The 25,451-nt window shown below is 44.9% G+C and overlaps 1 protein-coding gene across 1 annotated transcript in view; it reads right to left on the bottom strand.

Moving 5' to 3' along the window:
* MACF1 (microtubule actin crosslinking factor 1) overlaps positions 1 to 25,451 on the bottom strand; it is a 154,568-nt gene that overhangs the window by 7,833 nt on the left and 121,284 nt on the right. Inside the window, exons 63-82 of the mRNA XM_040619306.1 lie at positions 25,216 to 25,371; positions 24,876 to 25,073; positions 24,161 to 24,289; positions 23,291 to 23,464; positions 20,599 to 20,754; positions 20,291 to 20,497; positions 20,038 to 20,157; positions 19,453 to 19,622; positions 18,227 to 18,386; positions 17,216 to 17,410; positions 16,744 to 16,872; positions 15,703 to 15,846; positions 15,051 to 15,239; positions 12,507 to 12,627; positions 11,636 to 11,799; positions 10,137 to 10,299; positions 8,702 to 8,856; positions 7,776 to 7,850; positions 6,612 to 6,629; positions 3,499 to 3,616 (exon numbers count right to left, since the gene is read on the bottom strand). Coding sequence (XP_040475240.1) covers positions 3,499 to 3,616; positions 6,612 to 6,629; positions 7,776 to 7,850; positions 8,702 to 8,856; positions 10,137 to 10,299; positions 11,636 to 11,799; positions 12,507 to 12,627; positions 15,051 to 15,239; positions 15,703 to 15,846; positions 16,744 to 16,872; positions 17,216 to 17,410; positions 18,227 to 18,386; positions 19,453 to 19,622; positions 20,038 to 20,157; positions 20,291 to 20,497; positions 20,599 to 20,754; positions 23,291 to 23,464; positions 24,161 to 24,289; positions 24,876 to 25,073; positions 25,216 to 25,371 — 2,941 coding nt within the window. The remainder of the gene's footprint in view (positions 1 to 3,498; positions 3,617 to 6,611; positions 6,630 to 7,775; positions 7,851 to 8,701; positions 8,857 to 10,136; positions 10,300 to 11,635; positions 11,800 to 12,506; positions 12,628 to 15,050; positions 15,240 to 15,702; positions 15,847 to 16,743; positions 16,873 to 17,215; positions 17,411 to 18,226; positions 18,387 to 19,452; positions 19,623 to 20,037; positions 20,158 to 20,290; positions 20,498 to 20,598; positions 20,755 to 23,290; positions 23,465 to 24,160; positions 24,290 to 24,875; positions 25,074 to 25,215; positions 25,372 to 25,451) is intronic.

Raw genomic sequence — 25,451 nt, 5'->3', positions numbered from 1 at the left:
TATGTGATTCATGGAGCCTCTCCTCTACCCTGGATGGCTGTAGTAGGCTTCCAACTGGTCTCATTTCTCATCTCATCCCCCCAAATGGAATTTCTAAATAAAAACCTGACAACTCTGATGGCTCAAAATCCTTCCATGGTCTTCCACTGTTTATAGCAGTTTCCCAAACTAAGGTTTTTAAGGGGGTTCCTACAAAAAGAATTCAATAAACACTCCCCCCGCCTTGGGAGATTCCTAATGCAATCAGTGTTTTGTAAGCTCTGGGAAGTTCTACAGTAAAGAAACCTTCTTAGCTTTAACCCAGTGTCTCCCAAAAGCACTTGACCATTATTTTTTGAAGATCACATCTTAGAGGCCAGGCCCTGAAGGCAACCATTTCAGTTTTTCAACACCAAAGAGGCCGCTGTTTTCTAAGGGACTCAGGCTGGCCACGCGATGTTGGTTAGTTACAACCGAGTTCTAAGCTGTTTCATGGGTACAGAGTTTCCGTTTTACAAGACGAAAAGAGCCCTGTGGATGTGTGATAGTAGCACAACCACTGAACAGAACACTTCAAAATGGTTAAGATGGTAAATTTTATGTTATGTGTACCTTACCACAATAAAAAAAAAATAAAGAAAAACATTCGGTTCTCAGCCAAACTGTCTTTCAAATCTTCATAAATGACGTTTTCTAGATCTTCACTTATTTGGGGGAACTAATTTGTCTAATGCTCAAAAACACACCCTCAGATAAAGGTAGACCTATTTCTTAGGTACTGTCTTCATCACCACCCAAACCATCATGATCCCCTTCGTCATGGATGAATTCAGGAGCTGAACCTCCGATTCTGGGCAGTGTCACGAACCTACCTAGCTGAGTATTTTCACTTTACGCATCTGGCTAGAGCACTGTGGAGTCCGAGCTCTCTCGCCTTCTGAAACAGTGTGTGGAGGGCAACAAACAGCTGAGTATTTTCACTTTACGCATCTGGCTAGAGCACTGTGCAGTCCGAGCCCCCTCGCCTTCTGAAACAGTGTGTGGAGGGCAACAAACGCCCAGCATGTTGGTGTGACACTGCCGTCAGCTGTGTTCTAGCCTCTGTCCGGCATTCTCTGTGGTCCACACAGTCAAGGAAATGCAACGCAAATGAATACAGAATCTGCCCCGGGCAGTGCTTCTAGAAGCCATGTGAATCCTCACAGAATCCTACACAGCTCCAGGACACCTTTCTCTTTGTGACGTCCATACCCTCCCCAGTCACTTCGTACATCCACCCCAGCCCTTAAGTGTTCACCTCCTCGCGCAACTTTGTACTTGATTAGAAATGCTCATCCTGTCACTGGCAGACTTATGACATCTAAGACTGCTGGGGAGTGCTGGCCTCTTGCCATCAGGGGAATCGAGGGGATTACTGGGTGCTTAGAGGATACTCCTGGAGAGGCACAGAGGAAAGCCTTACCTTGTTTGCTCCCAGGGACCCTGAAAAGGCTACTATGTTCCTTAGAGAATAGGTACTACGCGGCCCTCCCAAACTTCCTGGCGGGATTCCAGTTTTTAGCTATTAACATAAGGACAGAGCAAAGCAGTGTTGCCCTTGGCCAAGAGCATGAAGTTATTGTCAGTAGAGCAAGTATAGCAGGCAGCAAACAGGCATCCAGATTCCAAAACGTCACATGCAACATCTCTGTGTGTTTAGTCCAATCATACAGGACAAAAAAACCCCAAAACCTTACTGATAGATTTGCGAAGGAATAATGCTGTTTTACCAAGTTATGGTTAAAATCATATATATGGCTCCTGCTCCTGACTAAGACAATGAAGGAGGACTGTTCTATCAAGGAAATTAGTTTGCATTGTTTGCAATTAACTTATAAAACTGATTAAACCCTTTCAAGTTTTTATCAGAACAGGTACTTTCAAAATTCACTATATATACATATATATAAACTAATGAAAATTACTTCTGTTTACTGGAGTAAATGCGGAATGACATTTAAAATAAGAGAAGCTATGGTATATCTGAATTCATGTGAGGACTGCACCCTTTAGCTCTAAACACTTCAAAACAGGACTATAAATCACTTCCAAAGAAGTTATGTAACTGTACTGTAAACATTTTTGCCAGGTTTATAAATACGCCTTACCAATTAAGTTACGCAGGCTGAACCAGCAATCCACACACAGAAAGGGGTGGTGGTGGGTACGTCAGCCTCTGAGACACCCGGCTCCCCAATCAGGAACACACTTCAGAGCCATACTAGTCTTGGACTGGAACCCAGTCTGTCCTTAGGTAAGTTGTTTAACTTTTCTATAATTTCCTATTCTGTAAAATGGAGGCCATCATAGAATCTATACCCCACACAAGTGTAAATGTGTTATTATTTGTAAATTGCTTGTAACAGCGTGTAGTACCTAAGAAACTATGTAAGTATCGGTTAAATACATAGAAACTCGAACAAATTCCATGGGCACTGTTTCAACAGAAGTGCTCTATGCTCTGTCAACTCAGAAGTTAGAAAAGCTATGGCTTGGCTATTCCAAAGCATTCGTGAAGGCAGCAGGTACCACAGAGCCAAGAGGTGCTACAGTCGAGGAAGCAAAGCCATTCTCAACAGGCTGGGGTGTGGGGAAGGGGGGACAAAGCTTAAAAGCCAACCTATGGGAGACTGACTGGAAATCGAAGAGCTGGAATCAGAGCGCTTTATTTTACTCCCAGGATGGTGAACTAGAATAAAAAAAAATAAAGAAACACAAAGAAACAGAGACAGCAGGAAACGCAGAAACCGGTCAAGAAAGACAAACTGGCAGACAGTGGGGGAGCCTCCTGTGTACCCACATGCAGCTGGCTAACAGGAAAAAGGAAAGGACGCAGTTGAGGAGGACTGAGCCACCGGAACTCGATCACCTGGCCCTGCGGCAGCCCTCACACACCTGTGCCTGCAGGTGCAAGCATCATACTCAGTTCCTCTCTTCTTCTGCCGCGGGGCTGGCAGGCCTGCCCTTCCATGTTTCATACCCCCTGTCTTGCTTCGGTGATCAACTCTCTCGCAGGTGTCTGTGCTCATTGCTCAGTGTTCTTTACCCCCTCTCCCGGCCAAGGGAGAGCCTCCAGTCCTTCCCTGCATGGGAAGAGCCTAACACCCTCCCCAGGTTTCCGGCATAGGAATTACGGGGAGAGGGGTCAGGAGCACTAACCAGGAACCTCAACGGCTTCATTAGGCTCTTTCTAGGCTGAACACCTTTCAAACTGAAACATTTGAAGACAACAAAAAATTCCTAATTCTTGTTACTGTGTCCCTCAAAACCTGTCTCCCCTGACAGCATCAGCCTCTCCCGCCTTCTCTTCTTGGTCTCCTTGGGCACCCCAAAGTTCTAATCTGTGCTGGTAGAGCGATATCTGGGCAGCTTAACAAAATAAAAACCAAACGGACACACTACTGACACTTTGTGTAAGCAGGAAAGATCAGTGGCGAGGGCGTACCTTGCGTCTAATTCATGCTCAGGAAGGTTCCTTACCTCGGCAGGGGTCATTTTTCACTAAAAATTCATCCAGGGCCATCCATCCTCCACCAACTCGGACCATGACGGTGCTGCGCAGGATGCGGACCAGCCGCAGCTGCTGGGAGTCCCCGAACTGCAGGACCAAGGGGAGAGTGATGAGTGACCGTGCCTTCCAGCAGGCCGAGGCCTCCTTCCCAGAGCAGACTGTATTCAGACGAGACAGGTGATGATTTGACACTCTGGGGAGAATTTTAACTCACTAGTTGGCATTTTCGCAGAACAATTTAAAATATGGAAAAGCGGAGATATCAAGGTAAAGAATGGTGTCGATATTCTTTCTACTGGGACAAAGTTAACTTTCGGTGGTCACACCCCTCCCCCTGCACCAAAAGGGGGAGGGCAGAGGACAGATAAACGTTAGCTCACCTCGATTCTTTTAAACATTCTGCCCGGATTAAAACCCAGTAGTAAAATTGTTATGTTAGTTTGCTTTCGTAAAAGGTGGATATAAAGTGGATGTCAACTTCTGAATACAGTGTGCTTGGAAGGTAAATGGAGAAGAGGAAATACTATTTCAAGCCTTAAGGAAACCCCTGCAAGCATCATTATTATTACAAGCGTAGAAGGAAATCTGATTTTCCACACAAGGTCTTCAGAAATAAGCCCTCGGTATTCTCTAATTGTGATGTCACCAAGCAGAAAAGTTTCTTCAGCTGAGCAAATGACTGTGGCATTTATACTAAAATCTAGTTGAAAAAAATTAAAGTTGTAATCAACCATGCTGATTATAAATAGTATTTAACAACCATTTTTGGGATATTAAGGCAAGCATGACTTTCTGATATTTATTTTTTCCTAATTTAACATCCCTGCTTCCCAGCCTGTTAACATCTGGAGTTTCCCATTGCATAAATTACCCTCTTCCTAAAATAAGGTAAGAGGCAACAAAAGGGAATCATGCAGAGATCCCAAAACAAAATCCAAACATCTGGTAGAAGAAATAGCATTCCTAAAATTATTTAATTCAAGGAGAATGTTGGCATAGGGGGAGGAGTTGAAGGGACTAATTAGTTAATTAAGATTTCTCAAGTTATAAAGGAGAACCGTAACTCTGAAACAAGGCACAAAAACTGAAAATGCCAGAAAAGATGTCTGACAAGGACACATAACCAACCTCCCTCAAAATTAATGTAATTGTGGTAACTGTCGGTATTACCCTGTACTGGCTCAAGTGCACTGTTTACATAGGCAGCGAAGTGACTGAAACAACACCATCCCCCTCCCCAGCCCTCTACTTTGAAAATGGAAAGAGTCTTACATCTCTCATCCCCACAGTTGTTAAGATTTTCTATAGAGTGACCACAGCAACAGCACGGTGTAGTATAAAAAGCACTGAAGTGGGTGCCCAGAGATGTGAGGGAGTAAGTGTCCTGTCCCGGGAAGGAAGCTGCCCCTTTGGCCCCTGAGGGCGCCTCCCTCAGAAGCTGGCCCAATAGAGAAAATGGGGAGGCCCTGGGGGAGAGGTTGAGAATTCTGCCACATCCAAGAGCAGGGACGGCCCAAGTCACTCGAGTCACTAGTCGGGGTTCTCTCTGGATTGGTGGAGAGGGAGGAAATAAGGGCCTCTAGGTCCTCCACAGTGGATCAGGAAGCGACTCCAAGAAGAATTTACCCTTAACGTCACTGTGTCCCGTAGATTATGTGTCTGTCAGCTTCTAGAACTACTTTACTTAACTCACTCTTTTTTTCTCCTTAACTTCTCACTAACGCCCTCTCTGAAAGAGTCTAACTTGTTTCTGCTGAGCTGTAGGGAAAAGGAGGTTCGATCCAAGCCAGCAGCTGAAGTAGCTGGGGCACTGAGGCCAGAGTGAGAGTGGGAGAAGGGGCTACAGCAGCCCCAAAACCGGGGACCTGTGCAAACCTGGCAGAGCTGGGCTGTCCGTGAGGTGCAGATACTGGAAACGTCTCAGGGCAACAGTAACTTTGGTTTCCTTAACTGGAAAACCCCTTATGGTGACCCGGGTTCTTGCAGTGGTTCTGACACTAGCTGTGTGACTGTCAGCATGGGCGCCTTCAGGTCGCAGGTGCCTCGTGCACAAAATGAACCCCATGACTCTGTTCCAACATCGGAACTAACTCGTCTGACCCTCTGCCAGTCAGTGGGGCATCGGACGAGGACATCAGTGCCACTTCAGAGGATGCCTGGGCCCCACATGCAGGTATGAGGGAACAGGCCCAGCTTGGAGGTGTGCCTTGGCACTGTGCTGCAATGATATTTTAAACCCTCTTTGACTGTTCTTGTCTTTCGTTTCTATCCTCTGTTCTTCCCACTGGCCCAGAATGTTACTGTAGTGAATGATTATGGCAGTGCCTGGGACTTAACACTGATCAAGGGCCTCAAATCACCTGTTAGTGTTTCTAATTTCACATCACAAGACAGACTTAACCCATGCAACTTCCTTCCATTTGAAGACACAGGACCCCAGAGCCCTCAAAAAGATCTATAAGGTTAGAATTACCAAGTGGAGTCAAAAGCATTCAATCTTTTCTTGCAAGTCTAAATTGATCCCTTAGAGTTTGGCTAGCTGGACATAAGTAGCAAACTTCAAGCTATGACCAAATCATGACTGTTATACCGTGCTTCTCAGGCACCTCATAATTATAAAATATGCGATAAATACAAGTAAATAGGTACCTGAACAGACTGAGTACTTAAGTACCCCCAAGACTTTTTTGATTTCATGTACGCTATAAAATTTGGGTTATCTGTCAAAAGACAGAACTATGCCTTCTGCTATTCTGACTTCCTATTCTGAAAAGAAGGGGGATGGATTGATACCATAGCTTCAAATTCCCCTGAACCAGTCCAGCAGAATACTGTCTTTCACCAATCTAATTTTGGATAGAAAATTTCATCTCCTTTTAAAAAGAAACATATCCTGCTGCTGCTGTTGCTGCTAAGACAGCTTTATAATATTAACCCTGTTAGCAGTTTCTCCACTTGGTAAGACAACCAGATGTGACCCAGGCATGCTTCAGATCATGGTCCTCTCCCCACAGCAAAGAACAGGCAGCATGAACTACACAGACCATTTCCACCAAGGAGAATGTTGCAAGGCACACTGTACCTGATTGCCGAGGAAGAACTACAGACAAAAGAGTAAAGGATGGAGGAAATGAAGAAAAAAAAAAGAGAGAACATTTTGTCAAATTAACACTAAGGAATAAAAATCACGCAATCCCGTTACCAGTCTTCAAGCATATTCTTCGAGAGCTCCTGCCATGGGGGCATGGTTTTACAAATTATAAAGACCTAACTTTTCCACTCTACTGATTGCTCTTGTTACTTCATTTCTCTCATAGACAATTAGAAAACAAACAAACAAGAAAATAAAAAGCAACAAAAGCAAGCACAAGATTGCTTACAGTTTATTTACTAAATGCCCCGGGCTGGATACAGGGGCAGAGTCACCCAACACTCCCCAGCTAAGAGGAGCCCAAGGGTGGTTTTGGTGTACTTTGAAGACATTCTGATGTACTAATGGAACCTAGATTTTCCTATTTCTAACTCGGTGCAAGTAACTGTACAATCTGAACTCTCTTTACGAATCCTAGGTTTTCCTCAGGACTTTAGAGAATCCGGATAAACTGCTAAATAGATTTTAGAAATGCTGTTTCAGATTCCTTCTATCCCCTAACCCTGGTCCTAAAGCAGCTGAAACACAGCATAATTCATGGTCAAATTATGCCCACAGAACAGCTTTCCAGGGAAGACTACTGAGCCTGGCGTCCCCTTAGTGCATCTAGGCCCTATTGGTAACCCAGCTCAGAGCAGACAGAGTATCCCTTGGAACCTTGAGAGAGTTCCTCCAGCCCTCTCGGAGCCTGGGAGCCACTCAGGCTCACACTGACCAGCACTTCGGAGTGATGGGTTAGTCTTCAGGTAACTGGCGCAGGTGACACCATCTCCCTAAAGACTCTGATCAGCCAAAGAGAGAATTCTGAAATATCTCCTACACTGGAACTAAAGTACGAGCTACTGTTAGCTAAATATGGTACTATTTTTCGGGTGGAATTATGTAGGGCACTAAGCTTAACCCAACAGGACACCTGACATTTGGAATCTATAGACATGAGAGAGACCACATCTTAAGTCCCCCTGGCTCCGGTCCTCCCAGCACGGGCAGTGGGAAGGTGGAATCACCCAGCCTGCGGGGCGTCAGGCTGCTTTCACCTGTAAGGGCCACGTGGAAGGAGCCACCACCACAAAGGTCTGGTTTTCTCTTCCTTACCCGATATTTATTCTCTCCAATCTGCTCCACCTGAAACCTTTTTGCACATTTGCACTGAGCCACTTGTCTTGTGACCTATTGGTTGTAAACAACAAAAAAAGGAAAGTGTGAAGGGTAAAACAAGACTTCCTCTTCAGAGAAACAAAGATTTTTACATGTAAGCAGAAAGCTCTTCATTATATCTCTTTGAGGTATTTTAGGCTTTTGATATATGCATTTATCCTTTACTCCAAATTAATACATGTTACACATTTGCTTCCAAGTTCCTTCAGAGAAATGTGCTAATATGCGTCAAAATCAAATCAAATAAAGCAAATTATAAACTGATTTAAATTTCCATCTAGGAGACTCTGAGTCCCAGAAGTCAGTCCTGGGGTGTTCCGGGCCATACCCAAGACCTGACCCACTAATCTCTCCCTTTTCAGGATCTCCCTTTTCAGATCCTAGGATCTCCATGTGTTACTAATGAATTTGCTATTTTCCAGGTGATGGGTGCGATTTCCAATGTTAAAAAGTCCTTAACTAGGCAGAAAGCTTGGTGGGTACACATCATCTTACACATTACTTCACATTTTACTCCTTAAAGGCTTGCTTTAAAGACCACTCCCCCTGGATCCTGATGTGGGGTGCCCAGGTCTGAGAGAGGAGTCTGTTCTAAGCAACACGGTCCCTATGAACCAGGATGAGTTTGTAAGTTTGTGAACTTTGGAGGAACCACACAAATGTGACTCATTGGAGTGGGAAGTCATCTGGACTGAAAGAGAGAGCTCAATAGCCAGACATCCTCTGGGGCAGCATCCTCCAAATGAGGACCCCCAAACAGACTCCAGATAATGACCCTGTAACAGATAAGCCACGGGGCTGATATGGCCATTTTGCCCAACCACTACGGTCAAAGTGTGTTCCAAATACAGTAACTTCCGTACCTCATCTTCAATTTTATCTGCGTCCGTTGTTGGGCGGTAAGCGTCCTTGTTGGGATGGAGAGCAGCCACAAATTCATAGTAATCAATGTAGCCATCTCCGTCTCGGTCAAAAATGTCAGCAACAGCAGTCATCTCCAACTTGGTGGTAGGGAACTCTGGAGAAAAGTAATCACATTTGGAAAATTAAGAGGGCTTACTTGGGTTGCTGGAGGGCATGCAAATACTTCTTGAAAGAAGAAATATTTATGTCTTGCTTTTCTTCTGAAAAGCACTACATGCTCATTTAGAAGATATGATGTTATAGAGAAGATTTTTTTTAAAAAAAGTCACCCAGAGATACAGTACACAAAGACTACTCACTGTTAAGTTTTTTGGTGTTTTTGCTTATAGATTTCCTCCACCCCCATGCGATTAAAAAACCCAAAACAGTATTTCAGATATACCAAAAGACATAATATTAAAACTACCCACAGATCTACCATCCAACATAAGAATTACTCATCTACTCTTATCCACTGTTGGATACTTCGATGATTTCAGGATAGTGACAATTTGGAATAGGATGAAGTTTTTCTATGTTTCAGTAACTGCCTTAGGTTCTTGACAAATTGCTTCCCAAAGGAAGTATGAATATTTATAGTAGCCAGGGTGATTTATTAAAATGTGAATCAGACCTCTCAGGCGAAAACCTCTGGTGGCCTCTCACTGTCCCACTGCCTCTAGAATAAGAGGTTAGATCTGCTCTCTTCCCCAGGGCCTACCAGGCCGCACACGAACTGGCTGCTGCTGGTCCTTCCAACTTCATCTCTCGCCACTCCCCTAAATCACGACATCCCAACCACGTTAATCTTTCTATCCCGACGACATGCCAAGTTCGTGCCCACCTCAGTGCTTTGTACCTGCTGTTCCCTTTGCCTCTAACTATCCCCTCAAGTATCACCTCTGCAGACAGGCCTGTCCTGGCCAGCCGTGTAAGGCAGCACAGCTGCGAGATGTGCCTTGTGATCCTGGCAAGTCACTTAGCTACTTTACGCTTCAAGTATTTTTCCTGCTAAAAATGAGATCATGTATTTTGTAAGCTGTTATACAGATGTCAGGAACTGGTATTATGAAAAATGTATTTTCTCAAACATTTTACTTAGAACCTCATCATGCATTCACGAAGTTGGCTCCTTAATCTATAACTCAAACGGGTTTTACTTGCCACACTGTGTCAATAAGACCTGTTTTGTTTTGTTTTTTAAATTTCCAGCAAAACGAGGTTCTTCTTTCCATCAAAATGACAGACCAATTTTAGTAATAAGCAGTCACATTACTTCTTCCATAAGACTATTGCTTTAACTTCAGAAAGGCTATTTAGCCAGAATATCACCTGCTTCCACCAAGTGCAAGGAATCCAGGTGAGACCCACTTCTGGAACTATGAGTGAACTCACTGGATGCTAGAATGCCATCAATAAACTCCTGCCGTGTTATCTTCCCATCCTGGTCCTTGTCAATTCGCCGGAAGAAATCCATCACCCGAGATTTTTTGTGATTCATCCAACGCATATACTTTTTCCTCCAGACATCAAAGTCAAAGTTGGCAAATTCCTTCAACTAGACAGAAATCGTAGGTGTCAACAAGACTTATGATTTTGGCCCTCAAACCTGCCCGGAGCATACCCAAAGTTTCAGACATTCAGTAAAGCCATGCAGGCCTTCCGGAGGGGCATCAACAATGATATCCACGTGCTGTCTCTTTGGTGAAGGCACCATCTGGGTCCTTCACTTAGAGCCATGATTACTGACATGAGCCGTGGTATAACGAAGCAGTGAGAAAAACAGTAACTGAACGACCACCATGGAAAATACGGAGCACAGAGAACAAGAATGGGTGGAGCCAGCCTTGCTTTCCCTTTGCACTTTTTCAAAGGATCACCTTCTTAGATGTAAGGGGATGGAGTCTACCCCAGAAGAGAAGTCCTTAGCACTCCTCCCTTATGTGATTTTGATAAGAACTATGGTCACACAGAGGCCCATGTCGGAAGGCTCATGTTTCCCATGAGATCACTTGAGCTCTGGCTGGAAACATTAAGAATCCAACCCTGCACGCAAGCGTGTTTCTTTGGAATGGCACCAGAGGGGGCAAACTGCCCGCCTGATCTCCATGTGAAATGTTCGGCTTTGGCAGACAACAGCAGGCCTGTGCAGTGCGCAAGGTGATGTTGAGCTGCTGGGACTATGCTAGTGGGAGACTCAGAATGACTGAGACAGCGCAGCAGTTTTCCCCCTGGCCTTTCAACTCCAAAGCTGGAAGGAATAGGGAAAAAAGAAAAAGCCAAAACCCAAATATGCTTAAAACTCAACTGACCTACAGAAATAACAACAAAAAACACAGAACACTCACTTCCGGGCATAGCTGCTTTGATACGCACAAATGAAAAAAATATAAAAGGTATTAGAGATTTGTTTTAGAAACTAGGATGTGTAGTACTATATTTTTTAGGTTGGTTAATGATACTTCAAAATAGATTTGCTTTTCGTAATTAGTGAAGACTAGTGGAATAACAAGGTCATAAAGTTACCCTTATTTCATAATTGTGCAGCTTATATCTTCACACAGAAGGCCCAATAATGGTCGTTACTGTGATCAGCTCCACACTTGGAGGTAACTTTGTAAAGTCATGCTCCTGATTCTTGATCACAGCCAGGTGCTGAGGAGGGTCGGGTCACAGGCCGGACCCTCAAATGGACTAGGTGCTGTGACCTACCCTGTTGTGAGTGGTCTCCTCACACACGTGCTTGTCTCCTACAGGCCCTGAGGGACAGAGTACTGGCTCACCCTGGTCTGTTTCTACTTCTAGAGAAGTTGGTCAAGGCACACAGCATAGTAAGAGGGCCTTCAGGTAAGAAGTCACCTCCCTCCAGGGAAGGCTGCATGGCAGGGCCTCACCTCCTCCAGTCGATCCAAGGCGTCATTCAGCTTCCGCTGCCGCTCCAGCGCTAACAGCCACACCTGCTGCCAGCGGGCGGACAGCTGGTTGATCCGTGGGTTTTTCGCTTCGGACTGTGAAAGGATTGGCATGGGAGGAGGTGTGGGCTGACTCAAGGACTTCCCTAAAAGGAAAAATAACTGCAAGATTAGAAAAGCTGGATTTGTCCGTTCACGAAGAGAAAGTGCTGGATGTGTTAACTCAGGACACCTTTAAAATGGTATCCAGTCAGTAAATGTGAAAAGAAACCTGGGACCTGGCAACATTCGGGTATTACACATACTAATTTCCAAACTCCGGCCCCTCCTCCCAGCCAGCAGGTATTTGTCTCACATCTTCCATTTATTCTGTCCTTCGCAAACTGAGGAAAGGTCAACTCAACCAAAAAAGCAATGGCTCTACAGCAGCTGATTTAACTGGTAATTAAATCAGTGCAAACCAGATGTAAACAGCTAGCACTGATGACTGCAACAATGGAAAGGCCACTGCAAAAACAATCCGCTTGACAACTCCAAAACTTTACGCCAGTCCAAGAAAACAGAACATAGTTACTATGTGTTGGTGTAAGAAAAGTGAGTTTCAAAAAAAAATATTCTAGTTCAAATCCAATCTAGTTTTTGGAAATGGAAAAGGTTTTTGTTTTGTTTTGTTTTAAAGTAGGCTCCACACCCAACATGGGGCTTGAATTTACAACCCTGAGATCAAGAGTTGCACGCTCTACCAAGCCAGCCAGGTGCCCCCAAAAAAGAAGTTTTTTGACAGGGTTCTGGAAAGTGCTCATCTTCAAACAGCTGGAATGAAACACCCTAACACAGGAGGCTAGAAACATACTGCTGCCACTGCGGGGTTTCTCGATGAAAGGGGTGTGAGCGGGCTCTACATTCTTCCTTTTGTACGTCTTCGTGACCCGGTCCACGTCAGGCTGTTTGCGAGTCATCTCCTCCATAAACGTCTGTCAAACACAAATAACAGGGAAGAGACTTCAGTGTTTTCTTGGACTAAGAATGAATCAGGCAACTTCTTACAAAGCCCAAGCTCAGGACGGAACAGATGCCTTTGTACACTGTCTCACTCCTTTCAGGAAACACAGCTGAGCAAGGCACTTCATCAGGTGCTGGAAACCTGAAGGGATCAGACATGGCTTCTGATTCCAAGGAGCTCACAGCTGAGTGAGGAAAACTAGGAAGTCAGTGCAATGAATGCCACCCAGGATGGCCAAGACAGACTGAGGATGAGCACCCCACAGGCTCAGGTGCCACGGAGAGCTGCCTGAGATGGGCCCCACGGGAGTGGTGAGGGATGAAGAACTGGCCAAAGACTGGGTGGAGGGCAGTCTTAGCAGAAGGCACGGTGCAGAGAGAGCCAGGGAGCCTGACGACGTAGTGAGCCAGGGCCCTTCAGATCACCAGCTGAGCCCAAGATGCAATCAGAAGGACGGCAGGGACGGCTGGAGAGGTAGGCAGGAGAAAGATCCATTAAGGCCTTGTGTTTGGCTAAGGGACTGAGATTTAATCTGGAGAGCAATGGAGGGCAACTGAGCCATTTTGATTTGGAGAAGAGACCTGATGAGATCCTTATTTTAGAGCTATGGTTCCTGCTTCGGTGTAGAAGGCAGAACGTAGTGGGGGAGGAGTTAGGAAACTACTGCAGTAACTGAGGCAAAACATGGTGAGGGCCTGAGCCAGCGCAGGGAAGATGGAACCAAGACGAATTCTGGAAGCAGGACAGCTAGAGCCCGGGGGTTGGCCAGATGTGGGGGGCGTAGGGAAAGGCACGCATCCCAGACACATCACAGAAGCTGGGTGGACAAGGAGGCAGGCTTGAAAGGAAGGCAGGCTGTGGCACGGATAACATGGAGTTTCAGTGGTGCCTCTGGTTTACTGTACGTCTAGACTTCTGGAAATAATGGTACTGGAGATGAAGAAACAGACAAGAAAGGTTTGGATTATAGGCAGTGGCTGAAGCTGTTGGACTAGGTAAGACCTCAACAGTGTGAGAAGAGGGTCAAGAATGGAACTTAAGCAAACACAACACTAACAAGTGGAGAGAGGAAGAGGAACCAGCTGAAAAGACTGAGAAGGAACAGGGAGACGGGAGAAAAACAAGATGGAAGGACAGAAGTCAAAAGAAGTTTTCGGAAGGAAGAGGCAACTCTGTCACATGTCAAGCAAGACAAAGACTGGAAGCATCAGTTGGATTTAGCCCGTGGGATGTGACTGGGACAGTATTAGTGGTCTGATGGGGATGGGAGCCATACCCCCGGGGACCTGGGGAGTGAGTGGGAAACAAGGAGAGAAGACAGGGGACCAGAAGCTTGTTTGAAAAAGGAGGGAAGGAACAATGAGGGTAACTCAAAGGGAACACAAGGTTGAGAGGACACGTCTAGAAGGTTTGGAGGAAAGAGCAAATAGAATTGGAGAGCTTGAAGACACAAGGAAAAGAGGAGATCACAGAAGGGACAGGGGGTGGCCTTGAATAAGAAGATAATCTCTCAGTCAGGAGAGAAGGTGTCAATGTGGGCAACCTTGACAGCAAGTACAAGGGGTTTTCAAGGGTGAGGCTAATTATTCATATACACTAAAAAGACTGTATGTCCACAGTATAACTAAGCAAGAAGCAAGATCCACGCTTGCATTCAGTATAAATGATCATGGTTAAAAACCATCTTTGCCTCCCAAGGATATATTATGAACACAGCTCAACTGAGCTTTCCTTCGTTCGGTTTAGTTTGATGTGCTGTTCTTGCCCATCTCCGGGTTCAGGCAAGAGATCTTTCTGCACCCAGGTGTAAAACCTTGGCTGACTTCCGAGATGGCCCAAAGGACTCCCACTCCTGGGGTACACGCCCTGTATCAGCCCCTCCCCTTGAGGGAGGGTCACACCTGTGGAAAGAATGGGAGAATCGCTCCCTTGATTACATTTTACCATGTAAGTTCTGCCTTAGCAGGCTGGAGGCCTCTCCTGCTGGCGCTGAAGACCTAGGCTGCCTCACTGTGAGTGCGCCGGGCAGCTGAGACCTAAAGGCAGCCTCTGGGAGCCAGTGACTCCTGGCTGACAGCCAGCAAGAAAATGGAGACCCAGGTCCCACAACCACAAGGAGTCTGATTCTGCCAGCAACCTGAGTAAGCCTGGTCGAGAGCTGCAGTGCTGGCTGACACCTTGATTTGGCCCAATAAGACCCTGAGAAGAGGACCCAGAGGACTCATGCCCAGACTCCTGCCCCACGGAAACTCTGAGATAATAAACATGTGTTGTTTTAAGCTGCCAAGTCTGTGCAAATATTTATCATAGCCATTTAAAAAGAAATAGGGCAAAGGAATGGGCTCCATGAGCCACGCGGGGAACGCCTGCGGCCGCCCAACTCAACTACCACACCTGATGCTCGGCGATAAGTGCTTTCACTCGGTCAATGTTCTGAGGGATCGGCTCCTGGTCCCGCTGAATGAGGGTGGTCTCAGCCCACTGGATCCACGCCAGAAGTTCCTCCAAGAGCTCGGCGTTAGCCACCAGTTCTGACAGGGCTGTTTCAAGACGCTGCTGGTGCTGCTTAGCCCAGGTCAGGACCTGGGGAGAGAGAAACCATCGCCTCTCTCAGTCGAGCACATCCCTTTGTTTCCAAAGTCCATTTTGTCATCTGATCCTAACAATGACCCTCAGGAGGAAGACCACTCAAGCACTCGAGAGGCCTCACAATTACTGTAGTGACAGAGCTGGAATATGCAATCAGCACTCCTGGAAGCAAGTCTAGTACGTACGCCCTGTTAAACACAGGATTTCTCGGGACGAGGGAAAACTACAAAACCGAGTCCGCTGGAATTCATCGATGAATACATCACTACACCAGCACTATTCTTCCATTATCAAGAAAACGATCATTACTAAAATGCTAACTTAATCCTTATTGAGCTACCCAGAGTGAGGAGAAATTCCTTATCTGGGGGGTGGGTGGAGAAAGCTCAGTAGCACTTTTCCCTATAAACCCACCACCTGGGGCACGTGTCGTCTTCCTCTAAAACCAGGAACTCACCTCCTCAAAGCGAGCTCGGATGATGGTGATCCAGTGCTTGATGGTAGTGATGCAATCGGGGTGGCAGGCAGCCAGGATGGCCTCTCCCATTGCTACCGCTGTGCTAACATCCGCTCGCTTTTCTTCCACTTTCTTCATGAACTCCTAAACAAAAAAGATTTGAAAACCCAAACTGAAGAAATCTACTCTAGCGGCACTGTGAGTTTACACTGTGAGGGGGGAAAGATTTCAACGTATTTTTTCCTCCGTGTGTGTTCACACAGGGCCCTACAAGCCTCCATCCTGGTGTCTCTGGTACTTTCTTTCCAGTTCTGAAAGATGTGAGGAGGTGAAGGGTTTACGTAAGAATGACTGTCTCTGCTACAGACGACAAGAATGAGGAAGGACACAGGCAGGTGCCCCCTTTCCCAGGTTGGGCGTGACCCTTGCCCTATTCTGAGTTCCTTTCTCCCTTTTTAAAAATCCTGTTTTAATTCACTTCTGTGTGTATAAACAAACAGTACTGTCTTGGACAAATGACAACTATAAAACACTGTAATGCTTTAGAAATACCAGCAACAGAATACCCAATGCCAAAACCAAGATTAAAATCGCCTGGTGGGTAACACAAAAAGTAAAAAAGGAAGTATTTTCCTTTTTATTAGGACAGATTATGGCCCCAGATACTGCATCATATTCTGCAAGAGGCTCAGGGCCCGAAGCTGGTAACATAAAGAAAGCCAAACCAAGCTGTGTGCAGGCGAGAAGTCTAGAGGGTGGACTAGTCCACAGTTTTCTTTATATGATATCATGTTGTTTTACTTGTTTTCTATCAACATGCATCACTTTTGTAAAAACAAATGAAAGACCTTTAAGGTGTCACAAACCCCACTGGTGATTTGCCTCTCATCCCTACTATAAACCAGTAAGCTGGGCCCATTCTGGATTCAGTCCTTCTGACGTGTGGTCTGAAATTCCCAAGCAAAAGCTGCTCTCTTTTGGTGGTGGGCAGCCCTCACCCTGGTGGGTGGCCTGGGTCACTGAACCCTGGGGCTGGATTACCTTGTGGGTGTCAATGAGAGACTGTAAGGCCTCTGTGTCATCGGGAAGTGCTCCCCGAAAGCGAAGCGTTTGCTCTGCTTCAGAAAGCCACTCCAACAGCATGTGGACTGTGTCCCGAAACTCTTCCGCCTGAAATAACCAAGCACAAGAGACTGAACTTCTCTGCAGACCAGGTACTGAACACTGGGGTATGCCAGGGACGGGGCTGGGCCTGAACTCAGTGCATCATAGGCGCTGCTGGCCGTATCAAGGCCCCCCACAGAGGTCATCTTTCATTTGTAGATCCTGGAAAACCAACTGAAATTTTTTTCTCTCTAATACAAATGGATGTTAAAATCTTGTAGAACATTCACAATATCAATGTTTGACCTTTTGTTCCTTTTGAGGCTGGCTGGAACTGATCCTAATAAAGAAACAAGAATGAATCTGCTCAGATCTTCCCCCTTGGGTTGTCCCCACCAAAGTCTCTGACCTGTTTTAAGGCCTGCTCAAGTCGGCTTTGTTTGGAGACAGAGAGTTTGCACACAGTGTCCCAGCGAGTGCTCAGTTCCTGGAGCTGTCCTTTCACCCACGTGGTGTCATCGCGACTGTTCTCAATCAGCTCTCGGCCCGACCGCTTCAGTACCTGAACGGTTCCTGTTCGCTTTCCCAGTTCCTTCTGGAAAACCTAGAAAAGAAAAACAGAGGAATTAATTTACTGAGAAATGTTTTGAACCCAAAAAGCAAAACCACAGAGGAAAGGAATCTCTTAGTTCCTTTATCCTCGGTAGGTTCCAGTCATGTGTCTTTTACGCAGAGAGAGGCAGGACGATGTGTGAGAAAGAACCACCGGGAGAGGTGGCTCTAAAGGTAAGTGGCATGGCCCTGGGTAAGTTACTTAGCTGGAGTACCAGTTTCCTAACTTGGAACACAGGAATGATGTTATAGCAAAATTTTCAGAACTGTGGGAGTTAAGTAAGAACACATCTGTCACGTGCACAGTAAGAGTTTGATGTAATTTCAAGTAAAGCTGAATGCTCTGTGCTAAAACAAGAGGACAGTACGGAGGTTAACACGACAGATGTAGGTTACACATAAACATTGCTGTGCATGGTGCTGGGCTTGCTAGGGCCAAAAGCAATTAAAACAAGAACTCATTTTCATTTTAGGAGTCAGTGGAAATGGATATCTTGAGGGGCTCCTAAGTTTAAATTCATTGTGTGACGCAATGGAGAGATACAAAGAGGAAGGGGGGGAAAACCCCAAGGTGAACTTTACACACTGCCAAATCGGAATCAAAGCAATCGGTAAAATCTGTGTGACTGACGCAGAATCCCAGTAATAGTCTAAGTACACAGAGTGAGGAGCGGCCGTCTCTCCGACGAGGGGAGACAGGCTCATTTTGACGTCCTTTCTCCCCCGGATGGGGAGCATGAGCAGAAGGCCCGCAGAGGCGGACGACCCGCCGGCTCTGGCTTCAGGCGGCCCGGCTCCCGCCCCTCACCTTATGGGCGTCCATGAGGTTCATGACGAGGTCGAGGTCCCCGTGCACGGGCTGGTCCTCGGCCAGCTGCGGCTCCACCTTGTACAGCCAGTCGACCAAGGCCTGCAGAGCGTCCATGAACTGGCCCGAAAACAGCAGGGCCTCCTCCAACTTGTGCTGCCTGAGAAAAGCACACAAACCTCACTGTCTGCAGAGATCCCTTTTCTTCGGGTGGCTCACAGTTCTGACTGCGGAATGGAATACTGCTTGAGCTCGAGAGAGAGGGCCCTCCATGCTGGACTGGTTTGCAAAGAGTAAAAAGTGACTGAGAGATACTCCTAGACATTTTTCATCCAACTACTCCTAGAATGGAGTAAGTGTAGTGTAGCAGGTGGTACAGATGCCCTCCTGGCACCTTAAGAGTCCAACGGTTACACACAAGGATATACTCTAATGACCCAAGATCTGTGTTAATCATTTTACACCACTCAGGTAGAGGATGATGGTTTTGGTCACGTTCTGTAGTCAGGATTGCAACTCCTAGCTCTACACCAGTTGTGTGACCCAGGACTTTCTCATCCCCTCTTTGAACCTCAGTCACCTCATCCAAAAAAAAGGGAGTACAAATAATACAAACGTACCGTGTTACTTACACAGCATAGTGGATAAAAGTACAACCTACAGAACCAAATCTAATAGCTTCAAACCCCGGCTCTGCTGCTTAGTAGCTGAGTGACCCTGTGGGGGAGTTAAGAAACCCCTTTATGAGCATTTTTCCTCATCTGTAAAAGGGGAATAACAGTATCCCCCTCAGTGGTTGTTATGAGGATTAAATTAGTAGCATCTGTTTGGCATGTGCTCAGCAGTAACCACCCAGTAAAGTCAGGCATTATGATCGTGGAATGAGGTGATGCATCCAGAGGTTTTGCTCGCTGACACAGTGAGAGAGTGCCTGAGATACCTGTTAGTATCACAAACTGGTCATTGACAAATATTTGGAGTTAGTAATCTGTTGCTATTGACTTGAGTTTACGGGCCTCTAATACGGTAGGATTCAAGCTTAAATGAGAATTTTAATATTTTATTCGACTTATTTCATAACTCTCATTGAATGAACTAGAAATATTGAGATGTCACAAAACCTATTATTGATGCATTAGCTTTATGGCCATTTTATGGAATCCAGTAACAGTCTTTGTTAGTTTTGGGATAATATACAGAGCCACAAAGCAAATATTCACACTTACCTCTCCACAGACTTGCCACAAACAGTATCCCATTTGTCTCTGACTTCTCCCAGTAAATTGTCAAGTTTCTGAGTGTCATCAGGAAGCAAAGTCTTTTCTTTCAGGGCTCTGCCAGTTCGAATTGTAGTATCATACACAGGCTGCTTGCCACCAAGAGTTTTCTGAAACTCCTGTTTCCAAAAAGGAAAGAAAAAAACCGATGCTAAAAGTCAGATGACATCTTGATTTGGAACAAAGAAAAATTTTCAGTACTCAGGTTGGTAATCAAAATATGAATGTCACTACCTCTTGAACAACAGCTTGTCCTTAAGAAATTTATAAATTTTTGTTTATACCATATACAGCAGTGACAACTTCTAAAACCTGTAGTTTTAACTGGTTACTCCCACAATCACTTTGTTTGAACTGTTATTCAAACGAACGACTCTTATGGTTAGACATGGTCTAGATATAAAATGGAGTGCTGGTTTCATCACTTTGACTTTCCAACATTAACTGACTTTCTTTTGACTAGCTCTGACCTCCGTTTTTAGCAATCTTCAGTGAATACCAAGCTCACGACCTAAGAGCCATGAACCGCTTTACCTTATGCTTAGAGAGCTGGAGTTTAATTTTGTCTGGGTCATTGGATATCTCCAGCTCTGAGTCCAGGTGACTCTCTGCATCTTCTAGCCAGTCAATCAGTTTTTTCCAAGCTTCATGGAACTACAATTACATAAAAAATAACTTATAACAGGAATGACTATGCAAACTACACTTTCATGCAACTCATTCCAGAGACTCCACACATGCATCCCAAGGTTGTTCAATAAATTGGTGCCTTTCTTCCATAACTCACTTGTTTTGCCCGCTTCCTGGCATCGTCCAGTGATCGCCCTCTTTCAATAGACCGCTGGACAACCTTCTCCCATCGAGACTGGACGCTAACCAGCAAATTCTTGATCAGAACAACGTCCTGTTTTTGGCTAAGGAACTTTAACTGATTCCCAGTTTGATCCAGCTCAATGATCTGGTCTCGATGAGCATTGACCTCATTAGCGAACACCTGAGGGGAAAACGTTGCTCTTTGTAAACTGAGAACAACATAGACGAGCTTCTCTTCCAACTAGTCCTTTCAAAAAGGGAACATCGTAACGTCATAGTTACCTTGTGCTCCTCAATCTGGGAAAGGACAGTATTTAGAATCAGGCTGGGAGGAGAGGCGATGTTGAGATTCTGCTCTGCTAGAGTGAGCCAGTTGATAAATTCTTGCAGGGAATTCTGGAATTCCGTTGCGAGGTTGAGGGCCTCTTCCAGCTTTGACTGAATTTTAATTAAAACACACACACAAAAGGAGAAAGTGCAGAATTCAGGAATTGTAGCTTCAAGGACAAAGGCGTGAATTGTACACCAAATGAAATGACCTCTAAAAAGGAAGCCTCATTTAATCAACCTCCAAACATGCCTTGCTTACAAAAGGGGGGGGGGCAATTCAACGTTAGTGTCTGAAACCAAAACAACCACATATGAAAAGGAAAGAGCACGATTTGCAGCTATGTTGCTTTCTCTTCCATTCCCCACTTCCTGGGACATTAAAGAATAGGGATGAAACTATTCAGTAAATTTAAGTGAACAGATCCTTCAGCGGTGACAGCTGCAGGGGCTGCAACTTGTTTGGGGCAAAGCCTCACTTCCCTAGAATGTACTTTTGTGGTGTAAAAACAACTAAATGAAAAGCGCTTTACTGTTAACGATGATGCCTATGCAGTGCTGTTTAAGTGTTTTCAGAAAACACGGCCCCTGAAAATGTATGAGGCTGGAGCTTATTCTTTTTTTAAATAAGCTCTAGGGCCAACGTGGGGCTTGAACTCACAACCCTGAGATCAAGAGTTGCATCCTCCTGGGGTGCTTGGGAGGCGTCTGCCTTCAGCTCAGGTCACAATCCTGGGGTCCTGGGAGTGAGCCCCACATCAGGCTTCGGGGAGTCTGCTTCTCCCTCTCCCTCTGCCCCTCCCCTCTTGTGTGCATGCTCTCTTTCTCTCAAATACATCGATAAAATCTTAAAAAAAAAAAAAAAAAAAAAAGTCGCATGCTCCACTGACAGAGCAAGCCAGGCACCCCTGAAGCTCCTTTTTAAGCTACAAGAAGAAAAGGTGATAAGAGCCATAAATTCTAAGCAAAAATCTGGCAACATTAGATATAAATTTTTAGACACTTCGATCTAAATCACAATGGCAAAAACAATGGCTCATTCGGGGCATGTGCCACTGCCCAAGAACACAACCCAATTCCAGAGTCTACAAGCTCCACCCTCAGAGATAAGCTCTACCCACATACCTAAGTGAGGGCCTCTGTCCCTGGCCCATCTACCAGGCAGGCACAGTGGAATAATGACATGTTGTTAAAAATGAATGTATCTAAAATACTCATAGAAACCCAAGACGTACATGATAAATGTTAATTGCTGTTAACTGAGTCATACTGTAGAGGTTTTTCTCTTTGTGTTTTCAGGTTACTTTTGTAACCTAGAAAAAGACTATAATGAATGTTACAAAAACGTAAGACCCAATCAAAAACCAATTAAAAGGAAAAAGAAAATCTCCCTCAAATTTATCACAGAAATGCAAGTTCCTAGATGACAGGACATCTCTCCACATCATTTTATCTGTATCTTCTATCTATATACCACCACACACATTTAATAAATGACTTTAGTGAAACTGAAGTGTAATGTCCTACGAAATCCAAAATAACTATCCTTGATATGCGGCCCTTGTTGGACCAGTTCCACCAGTGATGGATCACTATTTCTTAAGGCAACCTGCTCCATTGATGGGAAAACCTTCTAGAAACTTCTTGATTATGAGCCAAAATCTGCCTCAGATTCTTTAATTAGTCTTAGTTCTGCATTCTGCAGGAATAACAGAGGATAGTCTAAGAATTAGAACTAAGCCTTACACTCAGCTCCTCTGGTCATTCTTCATATAAGAGAAGTACCAGACCCCACACTAAAAGAATTCTAGGAAATTAATGCTTCTCTCAAAATGTTCATTAGATATGTGAATATTTGTTTCATGTCCTTTCTGCCCACTGAATTTCAAAATGATAGGGTCCACGCCTTTGCTTCCACTATACATCTAGCTGCACAGTGCCTGGTACATACATGCTTAAGAACCACTGAATGAATGGATGTCGTCAACAGATTTGAACACGTATCTTATATTTGATCTGCACAGTGTTGAGGGATACTCCAAAACTCGGTATTCATAAAACCAATGTTTTGAGGCCTTGATCCCTGATCACTTTTCTTTTGAAGAGAATTTGATTTTTGAAGAAGAACGGGAAGAGGTCACATAATCTACCTGTCTCCCAATTTTTAGTAAAATTCTCTGCACACTCCATTTATACTAGAGTCCAAATTCCTTGCGGAGAATATTAGCCCGACTTCCTGCATGCTGTTCCGACCCTCCCAATCCCAAACCAGTGACTCCAACTTAACCTTGTTTTTCAGTAGGAACACGAATTGGTGATTAATATGGGCTATATAAGTCCATCACTGAGCAGTAACAGCCTGTGATGTCTTAACTAGTAAAGGCAGAAAAGGAATAAATAATAAAAGCAAATATCAGCAGAAACTAGTACCATCAATGCAACTTGACACAGATACAAAATAGAAATTTAACAGCAGAAAAGACAGCTTGATTAGCACAAAAGCGATCCTGAGGGTATCAGTTCTGAAACTTCTGGTACCATGTACTGGTCTTTGAAGAATCTTCACAGAAACTAGATGGTAATTACATGTAATCGCCAAGCAAACTACTCAAGCCCAGTAATCACACACTGTATTTTGTGGTGATACCTTTCTTTCTTCCATCTTACTGCTGACCACATGCCACTTCTGTTCCAAGAGAGCTACACTCTGTTCTGTCTTTGAGCCAGACCCAGAGTCGTCACGGCTTAGAAGCATGAGCCTGCCCTTGTCAAGCAGTTGATTATAAGTCTCTTCCTTGGCTTTCAGCTGGGAATAGAGTTCCTGCAAAAAACAAAAACAAAAACAAAAAAAAAGAGGCAAGAAAGAGATTGGCAATGCCAATTCCCCGAGAGACACCCACACACAGATTTATGAGCACAGTTGGAAAAGTCCAGGAAGGCCTCACTCTTGATTAAAACCATTTCTTTTGGATTCAGTTCAACTGCTGAGCAATGAATCCTACCATTCTTCATTAAAATTAAAATAATTTTGTTATCAAGTAAAGAGGATTTTTTTAAGGATCAGAGATCACAAAAATAGACCCCAATAATTTATTTCTGTTTCCTCAAACATTTGCCTAGAAATTATGTTGCCTTTTTTCCCCCTCAGCCCCTTTCGTAAAATATTGTCAGTATCTACTGACTTCCTTAAGTGCCCCAAACACTCTTTTCCTAAGTGGAGGCACATCTGTGTTATGTGTTTGTCTTCTTCATGCTCTCACCTTCCAGTCAATATCCTTGTGCCAAGCGACTGACCAACTCAAAATTCACCAATGTATTTCCAGTCAAGCTTTCCCGTCACCACTGCTGCCTGTGGTAGGGGTATTAACGCCCACATAAAAGCAGCCATCCTTAAGGTTGTACTAGATTGTCGGTAAAAATGCATACTTTGCAGACTCTCAGATACATACACGTCTGTGAATTCAGTAAGGAGCTGCTGAACAGGGGTTTATGTTCAACTTCAAGAAATGTCTATTACCATATGTGTATCAAGCTGTTCCCTAGCAGTTTCAGGAAGTCCTCCTGTGGGCTTAGAGGCAGAAAGTTGGGTCTCCATTCTAGTCAGTTCCAAGAGGAAATCTTCAATTTCACTGTGGAAACCCTGGGCCTTTGAGAAAAGACATATCAGCAAGGTCAGTGGTCAATTCTCAGCTTCAAAAGTAGACTTCCTAAATGACCATATGAGGAGCCTATCCTGAGGGAGGACTTCTGGGCTGCTCTCAGGGTGGTTCTGTTGCTGGATTAGCATGGAGCCAATACAGTTATTTATTTCTAGAATCTAGCAGAATCCTTTTACTTCATTATAACCTATCATTGATGTCTGATAATAACTTGATGAACTGAATGACTTAGGTACTATTGTAGATGGACTGGCGGGGGGGTGGGGGGGGCGGGAGGAATCCTGACTTGATGCAAGAAATAACCGAATCCGTCAGCAAGCTTTGTCGTAGCCAAGATCTACTAACTTTGAATAGTAACTGAAGAGACTAGACTACAAACAAATCCAAAAAGAACCACTCAATCAAAGGTATTCTTTCCAGACAAGTTCTAGCACGGAACTGACCTTCCTCTTAAGACATAAGAGTGGAGGGGATTCTACTCCCAACTGCTTTCCTTTGACTGACTCGGACAGGCGCTCCTCCGGGTGCTGTGACGTGCACAGCCCCACCTACCCGGCCTGGCGACACACGTACCTGCTGCAGGGTCAGCTGAAGCTGCTGCTCTCTCTCCTCCGTTTTCTGTAACACCGACTCCCAGCACTGGTTCATGGTTTCCAAACGGCTCCTTAGGCTGCTGGCATCATCTCCGGCACTAGACTCCAGAAGCTCATTGCCAGCTTTGTTGACAGTTTCCACTGTGGCTTGATGGGCCAAAACGTCATTTTTTAGAACCTAAAAAAAAAGTTGAACGCCATTTATTTCCATGGATACATCATCAAGCCTGGCTCTCTACGGTGCACACAACATCAGAAGGTTCCTGGTGACAACACTGGTCTCAAACCAACAGGCTTAGAGAGGAAAACTGAGCACTTACATGGTGCTTTGCGAGCTCAACTTCAATGACTTTTGGGTCTCCGCTTATTGGTCTCTGAGCGTCTAACAATTCCTCAGTGTGAGTCAGCCAACTCATCAGTTCCTCTAAGGCATGCTGGAACTGGCCAAGGGCCAGCAGAGCACCTTCTAGTTTGTGCTACTCGGGAAAAGATATAAAGGAAACATTTGTCAGGAAATTAGAAAACAGCAGCTAGTTGTCCAATGATGGACTCTACC

This window comes from Ursus maritimus, unplaced genomic scaffold (genome assembly GCF_017311325.1).
Source record: "Ursus maritimus isolate PB19 unplaced genomic scaffold, ASM1731132v1 scaffold_32, whole genome shotgun sequence".
NCBI lineage: Eukaryota > Metazoa > Chordata > Mammalia > Carnivora > Ursidae > Ursus > Ursus maritimus.
This window is presented reverse-complemented; position numbering and strand designations above follow the sequence as displayed.